This window comes from Dryas octopetala, chromosome 1 (genome assembly GCF_963921425.1).
Source record: "Dryas octopetala chromosome 1, drDryOcto1.1, whole genome shotgun sequence".
In the NCBI taxonomy this organism is placed as follows: Eukaryota; Viridiplantae; Streptophyta; class Magnoliopsida; order Rosales; family Rosaceae; genus Dryas; species Dryas octopetala.
Window position 1 is genome coordinate 15,637,767 of NC_141366.1, and position 18,165 is coordinate 15,655,931.

The following is an 18,165-nucleotide window of genomic DNA, read 5'->3' on the forward strand; positions in this document are numbered from 1 at the left end:
GCACCGTCGTCGGAAAACAAGTTGATGGCGGCAAGCCGTCGATCTTCTTCTTTGAGTCGCCTCCTACAGAGGTCGTGGAGGTGAGAGAATGGCACCATAGAGTTCAGATTGACGAGAGGAATCGACTAGTGGTGGTTCGACACCTTGGTGTCGCCAGAAATTGCAGATCACCGGAGATGACAGTCGGCACTGGTGGTTCTCAAACTGTTCTCACAGTGGCTCATCTTCTCGCAATGGTTCTCAAGCCGTCGATCTTCTTCTTCAAGTCGCCACCTACGGAGGTCCTATACAGAAGAGAGAGATGGGGGTGAGGAGAGATAAATGAGAGAAATGAGAAAGGGAAAGGCAGAGAGACGGAGTGACAGACGGAGAATGATGGAGACGGAAGAGAGGACCGGTTTGGTATAAACTGGGCCTCCTTCAAAAACCAAAAAATGACCTGGGTCTTAAAGGTATTAAGAGCCCAAATTTGGGTTTTATAATCATTAACTTTAAAAAATATGGGTCAATATGATTGAATTAAGTTGCCAATTGACACCTACCATCACTACTACAAAAGTACTTATTCCTGGCGGAACTAAATCGCCAGGAATAACAATTTGCTGGCGGACAAATAGCCAAATCCGCCAGGATTATATAACAGTGGCGGATAGGGTTTCCGCCAGGATTAAAACCGCAGGCAAAACACTTTTCCTGGCGGACAGATGTCCAAATCCGCCAGGAATATCATTTAACGCTGACAAGGCATTCAACTTTTCCTGGCGGATATATCCGCCGGCATTAATTAATTCGTGGCGGATATATCCGCCGGCATTAATTCAGTCGTGGCGGATATATCTGCCGGCATTAATTAAGTCGTGGCGGATATATCCGCCGGCATTAATTAATTCGTGGCGGATATATCCGCCGGCATTGATAATAAAATATATTAGAAAAATTCTATCCTGGCGGATACAACCGCCAGGATTACTGAATATAAATAAAATAAAATAAAATTATATTTGAAATAATTAATATAAAATAAATTAATTAATATAAAACATTTCAAATAATAATTATATACTAATAAAGATAAAATCTTTCAACTAACAATACATGTCAAATAATATTGTTTCATCAATAGAGATATGATAAAGTAGGCAAACAAAAATAATCTACTCAAGTCCAGCAGCAGAACCCGAACCAGAAGCTGAATGTGACCCTGATCCTCCCTGCGGACCAAACTGTCTCAAAAAATATTCAATAATAATTTATGATTATTTATATATGTCAAACAAATAAATTAAATTCACAAAATATTCACAAATAAGTTGTATGTTTGTTAATCTACTTAACCTTTTTTTTTTATTTGAACTGTAACAAATAAATTATATCTACAAATAAGTTGTTCTATACTTATTTATCTAATTAACCCAAATTTTAAAAATTTTCAGTCAATTTTATTTTTTAATTTGAAATAGAACAAATGAATAAATTAAGTTCACTAATATGTTATATTTTTATTTATCTATTTAACCAAAAATTTGAATTTTTTTATTTCTCCTATTATTTTTATTTTTAACATTGATACATGAACACTAACATAATACTAACATTTTTTATATATACTATCCTAATAATTGTATGTTAGCTAAATAATTAATATTATACTCCCTACCCTAATAATATATTGACACTAACATACAATGCAAAAAATGAACACAAATCTAACATATACATATATATATCAATTAAATCAAGCATATATAATTTTTAACATATCTAACATATATTAACATATTTCAACACATCAACATATAAAAAAAAAAAAACATCCAAGCTAGTCATAGAAAAACCTTGTTGCAAAATCCAAATCAACACTTAAATCTTGCTGCACCAAAATCACCACTTATCTGGCCTGCAAAAAAAAAAAAACACAAAAAATCACATATATAACAATAATGAAAATGGATATACAAAACCCTAAATTAAATATAATCTAGTATATACAAAAATCAAATTCGGCATACCCCCAAAGAATTCAAGAATGAAGTGGATCTTGGCCTCTGAGACAAGAAATTTGAGAAGATTTGGATAAACATAACAAATTATAAAACAAAATAAAAAACAAACTTAATTAACAAAATCTGAAAATAAAATCAGAAATAAGAGAGAAAGAGAGAGAGAGATTACCGGAGCTTGGTGGGGAGCGTGGACGTGGAGCTGGAGCTGAGCGCGGTGGTGGCAGATGAGGAGGAAGAAGAAAGATGGAGGAGATGGAGGAGATGGAGGAGATGAAGGAATCGGCGCGAGCTAGGAAGAAGAGAAGGGAAAGAGAAGAAGAAGAAGAAGGAGGAAGATGCGGCGCGAGGAAGAAGAGAAAAGAAAAGAGAAGAAGAAAGACGGATTAGGTTAAGCACTCAATCCTGGCGGACCAATCCGCCAGGAGTAAGTCAAAGATACACTCCCGCGCCTCACTCATTCCTGGCGGATTGGACCGCCAGGATTAATCAATCCTAGCGATCTATTCCGCCAGCATTGATTAATCCTGGCGGTCCAATCCGCCAGGAATGAGTGAGGCGCGGGAGTGTTTTTTTTGACTTGCTCCTGGCGGATTGGTCCGCCAGTATTGATCAATACTGGCGGAATAAACCGCCAGAATTGATTAATCCTGGCGGATAATATCTTCCGCCAAGAATGCTTAAGCATTTGTGGCGGACACCTCTAATCCGCCAGCATTGTCCGCCAAGATTACACCTTTTTGTAGTAGTGCATTACACCTGCTCTTACAAGAATAGCAGAGTCCCTGAACTCTTTAGATGTGAACTCCACACTCGGGTTACAGTCCCCAAATGATGATGAGGCACTCCTACATTATGCAACCCATTTCCACAGTCAAAACCCACAATTTTTAAAAAAGAAAAAATATGAAGAAAGAAAGAAAGAAATGAAGGAAGAAAGGAAGGAAGGAGTAGTACATACCTTTTTGGTTCATGAAGAGCACCTTGTTGGTTAGAACATCCAAACCACCTGCATGGAATCAGCGTTGATGACCTCGATGGGGAAGTGGCTTCCCAAATCAATGGCCTGCTTGGACTTTCCTGAGCGTGCGGGTCCCATTAATTACCACCACCACCTTTGGCTTATCTTCGTTGGGTCTAGGCCGGGTTTTGGGTTCTCTGCGTTGTTTCAGTGGCAGCCATGCACACTACTCTCCATCTCGCTTTCTTCTTTCTGTCTTCTCCAGTTCTCCACAGTCTGTAAATGTAAAATTTTTTTGATACAATCAGTCCACATCTTTTAAAATTTTAAATTAAATATTTGTCTTTAATAGTCAATTTATATTATGATAAAATTGAAATTAATATTTTATTAAATTATTAGGACTAGTAATAAAAAAATTGAGTCCGAATAGCGCCATCCTAATTATGGTGTATTGTGGTTATGGTGAATGATGGACGGTGGTTATGGAGGATCTGAACTCTGAAGGGGAAAAACAATGTATGTTATTGGTATTTTCTTTTATAATTTAAAGTTTTTCAAAATTTATTAAATAAGGTTAAAATGGTCTTTACAAAAATGATATAGTTAAATTAATAATGACATGGAAATTCTATGTTATTGAGGCACAATTTATTGAGGCATTTAGCATTGTCCATTGGTCCTATTGGGTGTAATAACGGCATAATACGATGGAGTAGTAATTAACTAATTAATTAATGTGGCAATTCGTTCTCTTTATTATAACAATATTATACCCTTCATCTAATAACTGAACATTATATTTTGATCCAAAAAGCCTCTTCTTTTTTCTTTGGGTGAATGGTACTTGGTAACACATTTAATTTTTTATGAAAATTTCATCTTTTTTTTTTCTTTTTCTTTATGAAAGGAATTAAGAGTGTTGACTTTATTGCAATTGTACTAGTTGACGCATTACTACAATAATTGACTTCTAAGGAAGTCTTAAATAAAATTATCAAAAATGAGTAATTAAGCAACAGCGGTTGGCTGATTACGTAAGAATTAGTGTAGTGTACGTAAAACCCACAGACGTGGATCGCCAACCATAAACTTGATGAACATAAATCACGACGTATAGCTTTCATTGCCAGCTTAGCTCCAATGCTACTTGCCTTTCACATTAATTATAAAGAACCCAGACTCGATCACTAGTTTTCTCTTCATATATCACATTCTTACAGATCGAATTAGAACATCCATATTCCGTACTCTTATTCTTCTTCTGAAAAAAAAAAAAAAAATACCCCGCATTTTTAGTTTTGTTGAGTTTCAGGTTTCAGCTACTAGTGGAAAATATGAAGGTAAACCACTGCTCTGTTTAATTAATTTGCTTAATTAAGTACCTTTCGAAGGGTTTTATTACTTAGTTCACACATATCTTTCTTTAAAAAATGGATCATTTTTTGATTTATGCGTCTCATATATGCATATGTGCCTTTGAGATCAAATTAACTTTTTCTGTATGATTTGAATTTTATCGATCGGATGTCCAAATTATGGACATATTTAGTTCATGATTATGACATGTTTTTGTGGTTGGATATTTGCATGATGTGCAGCAAAAGATAACCATTGAGGTCCAAATTAGATGCGAAAAATGTCGGGCCAAGGCCATGAAGATAGCTGTTTCAGAAGACGGTACGTGGCTACCATACTCTGAATATATTTGTTATTAATTTGATCTCCATTTTTCATCTTCTTTTATTGTTTAAATTTTTTTAATTTTTGGAGAATTAATTAATGTTGCAGGTTTTATATCAATGGCTTTCAAGGGAGCAAAGAGAGATCAAATGGAGATAATTGGAGATGGGGTTGATGCAGCATATATGCTTGGCCAAGTCATTGAGGAAGAAGCTTGGCCACGCTGACTTACTCAGTGTGGAAGAGGTAAATGAAAAGAAAGCAAATGAGAAGAAAAGTGAAACGTCTAAACAAGAAAAGGAAAGCGAAAATGCAAATTCTAGTATTCCACCTAATAATTGGGCAAAAACGACTTGTGGTCACCATCCTCATGAGTTGGAATTGCACATCTATGATCCACCAACAAGCAGTACTACTTGCACCATTCTGTGATATATATATATATATATATATATATATAGAGAGAGAGAGAGAGAGAGAGAGAGACCTATACATTTCCCTTCATGCATATATATATATATATATTGATTTTATTGATCTTTCATACTGTATTACTGTTGACCTTTTGGCTTCAGCTGCAATATATGAACAGCTAGCATTCGTTGTTCTTAATTTGTTTGACTTGAAACATAAATTATTTTAAGGTTAAATTACATTTTTTCCCTATAGCTTCCTGCGATTTTTATTTAAGTCCCTGAAGTTTAGAAAGCAGTAACTGTACTTGTTGGTGCTCGAAAAAGGGCTCATGCCATCAACGTTGGAAATCAAACAAACATTTACACGGACATGAACATAATGTATAATATATAATGGTTCATCCGACCCAATTTGAATCGGGGCTATGTCCACTTTAGTTGTATTTGGGTTTCATCTCTAGGTGGGACTTTGGGAGGGTCCTATTTAATATTTATAATGGATAAGAGGCCCTCCCCCTACAATTTCCCAACATGGCCTACAAAATACTTATTGAGAGGGATTTGACAAAATAATGTGAAAATATGACAAAATTACAAGGATCAAAACTCAAAAGTGATGTCCATGCCTCTCATGTACATGTGCTGCCGCATTAGCACAGCTCTATGAAAAAAATTATTAGATGAAGTTGAGTTTTTATCATTAATTGCAAACTAAACTAATTAAACTACATGGGTATGATTAATTGCAACTACTTAAACTATAGAGATTTCAGTGAAAATTCAAAACTTAATTGGAAGAAGGTAATGCAGGCCATTCGTTCCTTGAACAATATATATGTAGTGTTTAAGCTACTTTTCTTTCAAGAGTAAACGACTTGAGTACGTGTTGCCCAACAGCATGATATAGGCCTGCAGCTACTGTAAACGACTTGTCGTTGTAAAGGTCTTAATTTGCATCATATCCAAAGCCCCCCAAATCTTGTTAATTTGCTACGTACCAAAGTTTAAACTACAACCTAATTAGTTGTCATGTTCATGTAATTAACCAAAAGCTTCATATTACAATATTATTGGCAAAAACAATTATTTGTAAAACAGCTTTTTATGCATTGTGCTTAAATCTATAGCAGCTTTTGATGCATATTGTGCTTCACAAGGTTTGGGATTATGTATTGGAGGAATGTTTTTCTGTTTGGCCACCTTGAGATTGTACCCGAGACATATATGCTAGCTCTTTTACCAATACATGTATGCATTTTGCAACCCCGCTGCATTAACATACCTAAGTATGGGAATAGCTTCCTTTTTTTAGCTGCATGCGCCACTCCGATTATACTGGCCGGCCGGCTCTTACTTTCATATTGTTTTTCAATAGAGTAATACTAGGTTCAAAATTCCTTCATCAAATTTTGTTATCAGATGTTGTGCATGTCTATACATGTTAGTATTTTGATAGTCCCAAATTAATCTAAATAAATAATAAATAAAACACCCTTATTATATTTGGTCAAAATACAAAAAAAACACTCACATCATTTAATAGGCAATTTGATGATTATAGCCGTACTAATTTTCTCTTTTTCCCTTTTGATGGCGAGCACTACTAACTAGGAACATCAAATTTTTTTACGAAGTTTTGTTTACATAATGTGATAGCATTTTATTTCTTCAATTTTGAATCCACTCTAAATTTCATTTATTTCTAACAAGTAAGAGATACTGGCATATCATTATTATTTGACTAACAAATGAGCTCAATTTACATATCATGACTATCTTGCTTCTTAAAAATATGTAAGAATTATAACAGATCCAAATTTAAATAAATGCAACAGTGTCATTTGATCATCATAGCAGTGCCATGAACCATCAAACAAGAACCGCCATAAAGTTATCCAATTAATTAATATCTATATCTTCCCTCCCTCCATGCGTTTTCATCCAACAACATAAAAACAAAACAGAAAGTTAAGAGAAAGAGAGGCCTTTCCTATTCTCAGTACGTAGTGGAGGGACACATATATAGATTGTGCCTTTTAGTAGGTTCTCTTTCTCTCCTCTCCATAAAAAGGTACAATGCATGAAAATGAACCACCCCAAAATTTCTCTCTCTCAACTCTTGTCCTGCCTCCATAACCTTTACCTCATGGTACCTCATCTTTAATTTTTTGTACTCCACAAAGTTGAAAAGAGAATGTCCAAAGGTTAATAAAAATAATAACAAGATCCCACCAAAGGCTCACCAAAAGGGGCAACATCTTCTCCAAAGCCACATCCAAGTCTTGGAGACAAGCCGACAAAGCATCACCCATCCATTATATTCCTCCAAAAATGATTTTCCAAAAGCTACCTTACACACCCATTTGGACTCTCCTTCCCACCATTTTCTCCCCATGGACTCTTTCTGCCTCTCTTCTCCTCACATCCACCAACCCCAATTAGCTTTCTGAGATAATATTATTAGTGCACCCAAGCTTTGCCTTCTTGGACTTTGCATCACAGCTGCAGATACTACTTCTCTTTCTTTGTTTACATCATTCAGAATCCATTAGATGGCTTTGTAATTGAAATAAAAAAATATTTCAAAATTACCCATCTCCTATATATAGGAAAACAACCCCCTAATGCCCACCTCAATAGGCATTAGTCTCTCAATAGTCTCATATGGCTAGGCAAAGCCTTGATGGCAGTACTGTTGCTCATTCTTCCATTGCCTTACTGCAAGAGAGGTTTAGGCAATTGCAGAGAGCAAAGGAGATAAGGGAGGAGAGAGAGCTGGTGAGACAGATGTTATCTGAATCTGAGAGGGCTAATCTTAATCATCAACATGCCACATGTTATGAGACAAAGGGGTTGTTTTTCCACTCTGAATTGACAGTTCCTTATGATCATAAGCCACCTTTCCAAGGCTCAATGTACCTCCAACCCAATTACTTGCACAGCAAGCATGCTAATCTGCAGGTCTCTGAGACTCCAGCCTTGGCAAACATGTGTTCAACAGGAGCAGTCATGCACAGAACAAACAACTTGGATGATTCAGATGTCGACACTTCTCTTCACCTCTGAAAAACTTCCAGTAGTGATGATATATAGTTCATCAACTTGTTTTGTGCTTAATATGTTATATTGTTCTAGCTAGCTAGATCTATATGTTAATTACCTTTATGGGAGAGAAACATGCATGAGCAATGTAATTAATATGCACCAGGACGATGATCATGCATGCTATCATCTTTTGTTCATTTTAGAGTGCACTCCACCTGATCACGTGTCTTTGGGAATTAATGTCAATTACAACATTATATCATAGTCTGTATGGTCTAATCACTACTACATTTCCTTTCCATGCATGATCAGATTTCTTTACCAATCATTATATCATTCTCTCCACAATGTTGATAGACGTCTCAAGTTCAAATCACTTGTTCCCGAAATAAATAAATAAATAATGTCAGAAAAAAAAACATTGATAGATAATGGGTGGTGGGGATTGGGTTTCTTGTATGGGAAAAAACACAGGGAAGCAACACGTACGGATCTCTTTACTTTTGCTATAAACATAGACAACTTATCATACCTATTTAGTACCAGGTGTGTAAGAGAAGAGGTTGGATTGGTTGAACTTGAAGTTACGTGTGAGAGAAATTAATTAGATGTTTTTTTCATCATAATGATCCCTGTTTATTTAAGTTAATTTGAAATTTTTGGAATATATTTGTCCTTTTCTTTACTTATGAGATATTAGTTGACAAAATAGATTTTCTTAATAATAGTATAAGCTATTTTGACAAGGTCCACTTTCACCACTATCTTCTACTAGTTTTGAAAAGGAAAAGAAAAATGAATAATCCATATCATAGTTTTGTCATTTGGAGATTGCTCGTAATGGTCTAATTAGTGACAACAAAATCATAACCAATAATAAAAATTTTCTCTCTACCGAATTCGGAGTTGGGTAGAGAATTCGACCAAAAAAAGAACCATCCAAATTCGGATGCCCAACAAAGCCGTTTGAACGCCCTATATTTTGAATTTTCTTTTATTTCATCCTTGATAGGAATCATAGGACTATTTATTTTAGTTTTTTTTTTTTTTAATTTCACCCTCGATAGGATTATTTAACTTATAATACTGTTATTTAAGGTGTAAATTTTAGATTTTAACTATCGGTAAAACAATGCCACCTTAAACCGACACTTTGTTCTCCAAAAAAAAAAAAAAAACAAAAAGGAAAGAAACGGGAGGAAATCCTCAAACGACTCATTGGCTTGAAAGGCATCCTCCTTTATATGGAGTTTGCACCAAGACGGCCAAGAAAGGGTCTACAAACCCAGCCTTGAGATGATAATTAAATGATTTCAGAACCTATTGATGAATATACAGACAAGTAGACAACCTATGCCTCTTGAAAGAGCACTCCCACAGTCCCACCAGTCCTAATGGCAAATTACAGTTCACCGAATTGGTAGGCAAAGCAATGATGCCACCACCATTTATATCTATTGCTCTACACATCTAGGCTTACAACATTAGACAGTAAAGGGGGCTCAATGGTAGTAACAAAATTGGAGGATCAATCCATTGACACAGCATAAGGGAGATAATTTGTTTGTGTTAGAATTGATCCCTCCAACTAGGCCATCTCCTGAATGCTTTCTCTACCACCAACCTAACTTGCAAAGAACATATTCACCTCGAGATCAACCCCTGTCGGCAAACTTATGGTTCATAAATAACACACGTATCAGGACAGGTAACTGTGAAAAATTTCAGATGTTGACATTCCCATCTGTGAAATTTGTGTACAGTATTCCTTCCTGATTCTCATTACTTTGTTCTCAATTGTTAGCTCTTCTATGATTCCGTGAAAAAGGAAAACATGAGCAATGCAACTAATGTCTACTGAGACTATCAACATTGTCTTCGTGTTCATCAGATATGGGTGCCTGTGGTCTCTTCTGGAATGAATCCTCATCATATTCACCATCTGAGTCATGATCACTACTCCACTTCCTTTTCATGATTTTGGGAACCAAGCGGGTTACTTCTTTGGTCTCCAATGTAGCAGCATCATTCTCTATCCTTTCAAATCGAACAGCACCAACCTTTCTGGCATTTCCTGCTAGAATCTACACCAAAGACAATATTAACGCATGTATTATTTTCTAAAAGTTAAGGATAGGCATAACATATATCCCATATCCACCCACCCCCCCCCCCCCCCCCCCCAAGCTACCACCAAATACATCATTGACCAACTCTAGATCATCTAAAAATTAACACACGTAAGCCTATTGTAGTAATGGTGACACCTTCATTTTATCTGCTACATGTAATGGACTTTCAAAGAAATAAATGTAGCAAAATATTCAACATAGTACCTCAATTTTAAAAATTTGGTGCTTTTCTTTTTTATCCTGTCTGTCAGACTTGGACTCATCAATCTCCTCTTCATTTTCCTTTTCAAGAACTACTTTGATGCTCTCACCTGTCCTTGGGATATATCCAAATGCCTCACATATAAAACCTGATACTGTCTCATATTGGTGACCCTGTAAACAACAATTGAAAATTGAGAGATCAATGTACATTTGAAAATTGATGGACAATTTGGCAATGGCAAGGATCTTCACTTTTTAAAATTTCTATATTGAAAAGGAAAAGCAAATTACAATTCAGAAAAGAAACACTTGTAGTATGACTTGATGCTTTGATAATCAAAACTGAGCATATGTTGTAAAGTATTACAGTTCAGACCTCAAGTCACAATCATAATTATCAGGTGAATATAAGACTGGTTAAGGGTTAAGATCCCTGTAATTAAAGGGAGTAGACATGGCATACCATTAGTTCAAACAAGGAAATATCAGATGTGCAAGGTCAGCCATGGACAAGAACTACTACATCAAATGTGGGCAGCTGTTCATCAGAAGATTTTAACTAATGACAACTTAATGAAACAGTGTCAATTTCTGGTCAATCATTGGTTCTTGTGCAAGAGTTCAGTGGAATCTGTTGATCACTTGATTATTCACAGCAGAGTGGTTTTGGAATAGTGGTTTTCTTTTTTCTCTTTGTTCGGTGTTTCTTGGGTTTTTCCCGATTCTGTTTCCAATTTTGGAATGTAAATTTTGTTTCCTAACAGATACATAAGGTGTGGAAGGCTGTGCCTCAGTTTTCATGGACCCCTTGGCTTGAGTGGAACCAGAGAGCCTTCGAAGGCATCGAACATTCAGTGCTTGAGCTTAAGGACAGTGTATTAGTACAGGACTAATGGACCAGGGAAGATCCTTGCTGTTTTATTCCTGCTGTTAATTTTTTTTCATTAAAATCTTAATTTTCTTTGTATGCGTATTGGGTACTTAGGTTGTGGCCCCTAGGTGCTCTCTAATGTATTTCTACTTATAAAAAACAAACTACATCATATGGTCTAATTGTATTCCATTACAATAAAATATTACAATGAAAAGAACATTGCAAAATAGATGAGAGAAATCTACTGCTCAAACCCAATAGATAGAACCACTGTACCAGAAACAAAACTAATCAAATGGAGATATTGACTATGACAGATTTCCTTTGGCTGATGATAATAGAAAGGGAAGTAGAGGATAGGTACAGTATGAGGGCCTATATATAAATTTCAAGACCAATATTCAGGATTTAACACTCATAAAGATGAATACCTCTGGCATTTTGACATTTAGATCTTCAGAGAGCTGGTCAATAGATGTGTTTGCATCCACATCAAATACTCCCTCTGCACGCATTACAATGTAGCCAGTTTTTTTCTGAATCTCCTCCTGCTCCAGCATCAACAATTTCGTAAGAAAATTAATGAGCAACCACAACTGATTTTTCAAAAATATTAACATTATCGTAGCGAGAAGTGAGAACCATAGTTTTGTGCGATTACAGTTAGAGAAGAGTTGCCATTTTTTCAGGGGTTAGAATCTTCCAGTATGGAGTGAAGGCTCATTTCTTAAGCATAATATTTTCTGGGACAAAGAAAGTTGCTTTCACTTGTTTAACTTTCTTTGATTATATAGCTTTTTTACCCTTTAAATTTTTATGTATACTACTTGTGTATTAGGGGTTGTGCCCCCTCAGTGCTTTTATTATTAAAGTACTTATCATGAAAAAGTAGATGAAAGAGCACAAACATCAGTAGCGAGCATTACTTTTGAATCATTTTCGTCAAATATTTCACCCACAATTTCCTCTACAACATCTTCCAGGGTTACTATCTGTTTCATCACAAAACAAGTTAGAGAAATGCCTGTGCAACTTATTAAATTTTTAACAGCAATATTGGAAATTTAATTTCAATAAGGAACAAAAGAACATACCCCTACAGTTCCACCATATTCGTTAAGAACCACAGCCATGTGAACCTTTCGGATGCGAAACTCCCTAAGAAGATTCCAGACTGACATTGAATCTACAAAATGGATTATACTAATTTATACATCTGAAGATTAAGGACGACATTCAGTCCCAAAAAAGAATATTAAGGACCAGATGGTGTACTCTTCAAAAAAAAAAAAAAAACAGAAAATGGCAGAACTAGTATTGAGGCCAAGACGTTCAGCAATTAAGCAACCACCGCCCTAGGACTTGAATTCCATTACTGTCATTTTATTTCCCAAAGTGGTTTCATTTATAAATATATAACCCATGAATCTTAACTGCAATATATACAAAAGAAAAACTAAGAGATAGCAATATACAATGAATATCCTTTCTAGAATACATGTGTTTACCAGAACTTGGCATGTTAATAAAGATTACCAGGCACAAAGTAAGCAGGTTTCTGAGCCATATCCCCAACAGTGGTACTTTCTAGTAGCTCACCCTTCAAAATCAAACACATTTACAAGTCTGCACACTATGAGATTGTTGCATACAATTAATAAACAAAGAATATGCATCTCGTAAACGAATAAATAGGAATACAAACTGTCTGACCTTTTGAACATAATCCAGTAGATCCATTGCATATGCAATTCCTACTATATTATCAACACGCTGCTCAAAAACAGGCACCCTAGAAGAATGTTCAAAATATTATCACAAGGCATTAAAGAACTATTCACTGTACCACTAAAATTCTGGCTTACCTTGAATATTGATGAGTTACCCACAAGTTGTGAAAATCCACTAGTGTTGCACCAGCATCAATGGCAACTACATCGACAAGAGGTGTCATCACCTCTCTAACATGTGTATCTTTTATCTCCAACACATTTTCAATCATATCCTGCAAAAGGATTTTTTTTCCCCAAAAGAGTGCACCTTAAATAAGAAACACAGAGCAGGTAAATTTAAAAATAATGAATTTAAAGGAAAGGAGGGGGGGGGGGGGGGGGGGGGGGGGGGGTTAGTAGTTGGATGATAAACAGGGCACATAAATTGTGATTATAGCGAACAAAGATGCTGTCAATTCAAGTGCACTACAAGCATCATATTCTTCCAAATGAGACAAATAAATGAATGTGGACTGGCTATATGGTGGGTATGTGATATGAGGCCTTATCCAATGTGGTTAACTGCAGTACAAATTTTTGTGTATGAAATAGATGTATACATATGGAAATGTTTTCTTGCAAAATAGTGTGGAATGTTATGTTGTCATCTTATCCATTTGGATTATTGATCAGGTAGATTCTTGTTTCAATCTATGATCCAGATTGACAATTTGACAACATAACATGTCACATGTGTAGCAAGAGAATATTACCTTCACATGTCATATGTGAAGTTCATAGAGAAGTTCCATTCGGGAGTTAAATCCTAAAACAAAGATTTTCTCTTCTTGTACAAAAAGTGCCTGAACATAGATTGCAATGAGAAAATATCCTCATGTTCAATGCAAATCTGTGCGTCAATAATAGGCCAGCTGCTCTATCTCTCTTCTCTCCATAAACAGCAGGGCCTTGAGTGGTCAAACTTCTTTTCTAAGAATGATTTTTCACTCATCATAGACTGAATAACAACATAATGCCCATCATAATAAATCTTTTACATGTATCAACATTAAAATTAGGTGGAAATAGTGCAACAATAAAATACTTGATGGCAGAAGCAATGAATTATGCACTGATAACATGCATGAGATCAATTTTCTTCACTATTAGCATTCAAAAACAGCATCTATAGTTTTCAACTAGCAAAGCAATCAATATTTAAGAAGAATACTTTCAAAAATAAACATATTCCAGTACCTGTTCTTCCTCCTCTATTGCCCCACTTAACTCTGCCCCCCGCAACATCAGTTTTAACTCCTCTTCAGTAACATATGGTTCACTGATCAACGAAAAATTGTGTAAGAAAATGGCAAATTTTCCAGAACATTTTCTAAATAAAGAATGTTAACATCGCTAGGTACAAGTTGAAAATTCCATAGATGTAATTCTTTCTTATCAAGAACATAGAGGTAACACAAAAAATATTTATCAAGTTATAAGAAAGATAGACTCCATAATCTTACTGTTAGATGGTAAACAATCTAAGAGCTGGAGATGTATGTCAGAATATGTGGTTTTATCTGTGGCCCATTACCAGGACCCAAACTAACTAATTTATAAATCCAAACTGCGACATATAATTCGACTAACACATACACATGCTTCTAACCAACCCATATTCTGGCTCTATCATCCTCCTACTCCTTGGCACAGTAGCTTTCTAATATTATAATGTGAAACTCTATAAGTCTATAAGCCATAGAGAAAACTAATAACCATAACACATAACTAATATGTAATAGTCAACCAGCACGAGCCAAGCACCAATTGGATTATTGAAAAGCAACAATAATAATAAATACAAAATAAAATGGAATTTTCTTTGAAGAATTCAAACTTGGGTTATCAAGAAAACCTTCTTCCTTTCAACCCGAGTATTTTTAGCATCCCCATTGATAGATATGTAACAACTCTTCCCACAGGATATAGTACCAATGAAAGCCACGCCACCGGCCTAACCTAGAGGCATCACACCCAAGACACGTCAAATTAAGCAAGATAAGCAAGAGTAACATCAGTTAAGCACAAAAGAGTGAATAACTAAAACAAAAGACAAAGATGTTTAATCAGTGTTCACATGTGGGTTTTAGTTGAAGTCAGAAAAACTGAAAAATTTCAAGCTTACCACAAACCTAGCAACCTCTGTGGGATTATGAACAGCAACACTTTTGGGAGTTATTTCAGTGAGGAGCAAAATAAGAACCTTGAATCATTAAGAAGAAGAAAAATATTATTAGATATTAGTTCCACTAGAACATTACTATCTTATATGTATATATGCAGGCTCTGGCCTTCCATAAGAAGTGAGAAGAGGCAATAAATTTTTTTTTAACAAAGGTCAGACTCAATACTCAATAGAAATAACATTATCATCTTTTATTTTTCAGAACCAAAACAATTGAGACTCTTTCAGAAATCACGAGTTCTTTGAATTTGAACCTGCTCAATCTCTGGCAATCACGCATGCACACAACTCAATCAGAAATGAACAGCACATTCATCTTTGCTTTATTTATGTTTCATTATTGATCAAGCAAGGAAAATGAGACATACAGTCATTACTCCAGTTGCTGCGCTAACACCAGCTTCACCAAATAGTGCTGTTGCAGCATCTGTAACTAAAGCAGTTGCTCCAATATTGACAACACTGAGTACATAAGTAAATTCTACAATAAGAAAGAAATATTCAACTTCACGATGAAAAAATGGAAAACTCAATACCAACAAAAGTGAGAAGAAAAGTACGTTGTGCCGATAAGAATGGTTGTTAAGAACCGAGTGACATCATTGCGAAGCAATCTGAAGACTCCATTTTCAGGCTCTTTATCAGCCAACTCACGCACCTGACACAGATTAATATCAATTAACTGATGTTCTTTCAAGATCCTAAAGAGTTGGATCATTCACATTCTTCAAGATTTTTAATGGGTTCAGCATTCACTGGATAATGGAAATGAACATTTCAAACACACAAATTTATGTGCAAATAAGCACTCAAAAAGAATTCTTGAGAAAAGGAAGAATACCATAGTATATTAAACTTCTTAAGTCTCTATTAACTGGACATCATTTAAAAAGAGTTGTCTCATTAAAAGTGAAGCCAACCACGGACTGTTTTAACTCTCATGTATGAAATCGAGTCTGTTATTGAATGAATTAGCAAGTTCAGGCAATGATGCATGCAGTATTAGTTCTAAGGTCAAAATGTAATTTCCAGCATAATCTAGGGAAAGGAAGAGTCTAACTCTACTCCCCAGGTGACTGGGATATCAAACCAGACATGGAAACCAGCGCATGCATACTAATAAATGATAAAGTTTTGGCATTCACTAATAAGACAGTTCCTACAATGTTAATTTAAATTAACTAGCTCAATACAAAGGATGAGTAGAAAAAAAAACTCACACTTAAACAGCTTATCATTTCAAACATCATCAGAAATGGCTCAATTGTAAGTTTTTCTATAAGAAACAATGAATTTACTAACAAGTCGAAAGAGTAAAATGTCCATGGGTGGACAAGAAATCCACCATACAAACAAATCAACAATCTTTCAAAATGCTTATGATATAAGCAATCAAAAAATGTGAAAATTTCATACCTTCCAAGGCCATAGCGTGGTAATTGAAGTCTCTGCCATTGAGAAAAACGCTGAGAGACCCAAAAGCGCAGCCAAGATCAAACCCTGCTCTTTGAAAACCTGAAGAACCTGCAATGTCTTTGGCCAGGCATTCCTGAGCAACAATATGCTCTGCCCAAAAACTCCATAGCCTGCATTGACAACACCCTCCACAGCAAAAGCTCTTCTACACCCATACACCAAAACCCCACAAACCATAGCAGCCAAAACAACTCCACACTTCACCAATCCCCTAACAAACTCAAAATTTGAACCCGAAACAGCATTACTACCACTCAAACTCTCACTATCTTCACCTAAAGCTCTCAAACGAGCTCTATTAGCAAAAATGTCAATTCCTTCACATCTTGGAGCTAAGAAGCTCCTAAAACCACTAGTACCAATGCAATTCGATGCCAATCGAAATGGGTATCGATTATTTTGGAGCAAAACCTTCATGGGAAATTTTATTTGCCCATTGCTATACACGAAGCTCAATGATTTCGAGCTAGAAATGAACCTGGGCTGACATAGAATGGAAGACTCAAGCACCATATCGATAAATTACAAGAAAAAAAATTCAACAACAGCCCAACGCAAAGTTCGACAGCAAAGAACTAATGGAATATGAAGGCAAAGAATCAAACAAAAAATAGAGGGTTAGGAAAGGCCAGAGAGATATGGAAGTGGGTACGAGATATTATTTGGATTGTTGATGAACATGTTTGGTTGTTGGAGAAGGCGAACTGGCAGCGGCAAGTCTGGTTTGGCAGCGGCAAATTGGGATTGAAGACCTGAACAAATTGTTTTGTTGCTGGTGAAGTCTGGTTTGGCAGCGGCAAGTTGGGATTGAAGTTGAAATGACAGCCATTGTCCCTATGCATTGTAGTTAATTGGGAAAAAGCCAATTAATTGGATATTGCGCGAGAGAGATCTCACCGTTGGATTGTTTGATGTCATCTATTCTTGCGAGTGTTTGAAAGTATGAAAGAAGGCTAAAACTTAAAAGTAAAACTTACGCTATCATTTACGTGACCATACTTGTGTTTTACATGTTGTATATAACAAGGAATAAGTAAGTTCCTCCTATAAAAAAATTTTTAAATAATTAAATTAAAAAAAAAAGTGTGAATTTGTAAACTCTTTTTTTTTTTTTGAAAAAAAAATTGCATTAAAAGAGCCCAATAGGCACAAAAAATACAAAACAAGAATCCAAAAGGCCATAACAAAATAAACAACTAATAAAGAGCCCAAACAAAAAGGCTCATCTAAACAAAAAAGTTAACCCTAGGCAAAAATGGTGGTTCAGGAGAACCATGCTGCCAGAGATTGGAAGACAAGAACCACCGTGAGGTGGAAGGGAGCAGAACCCACAAAAGCCTCAATATCTTATCACAACAACACTAAGCATAAACCACAACCATCAAATGAGCCAGAGAGACATCAAAAGGCAAAGAGA

The 18,165-nt window shown here is 35.6% G+C and overlaps 1 protein-coding gene and 1 pseudogene across 2 annotated transcripts; one reads left to right on the forward strand and one right to left on the reverse strand.

Moving 5' to 3' along the window:
• The first annotated feature begins 4,184 nt into the window (after window positions 1-4,184).
• LOC147298437 (heavy metal-associated isoprenylated plant protein 47-like) lies at window positions 4,185-5,188 on the forward strand (annotated as a pseudogene). The gene is made up of 3 exons (XR_015120009.1): window positions 4,185-4,304; window positions 4,563-4,641; window positions 4,753-5,188. The product of XR_015120009.1 is annotated as a heavy metal-associated isoprenylated plant protein 47-like (transcript).
• A 4,468-nt stretch (window positions 5,189-9,656) lies between these two features.
• Window positions 9,657-17,544, reverse strand: LOC147298438 (DUF21 domain-containing protein At1g55930, chloroplastic-like). Its single transcript, XM_086229564.1, has 14 exons — window positions 16,689-17,544; window positions 15,833-15,930; window positions 15,641-15,734; window positions 15,213-15,290; window positions 14,943-15,046; window positions 14,285-14,366; window positions 13,181-13,320; window positions 13,029-13,107; window positions 12,852-12,915; window positions 12,410-12,501; window positions 12,242-12,307; window positions 11,747-11,863; window positions 10,442-10,612; window positions 9,657-10,189 (listed from the first exon to the last, which is right to left on the reverse strand). The coding sequence occupies exons 1-14, from the start codon at window positions 17,259-17,261 to the stop codon at window positions 9,953-9,955; spliced, it is 1,995 nt and encodes a 664-aa protein (XP_086085690.1). The 5' UTR covers window positions 17,262-17,544; the 3' UTR covers window positions 9,657-9,952.
• Between the last annotated feature and the right edge of the window lie 621 nt (window positions 17,545-18,165).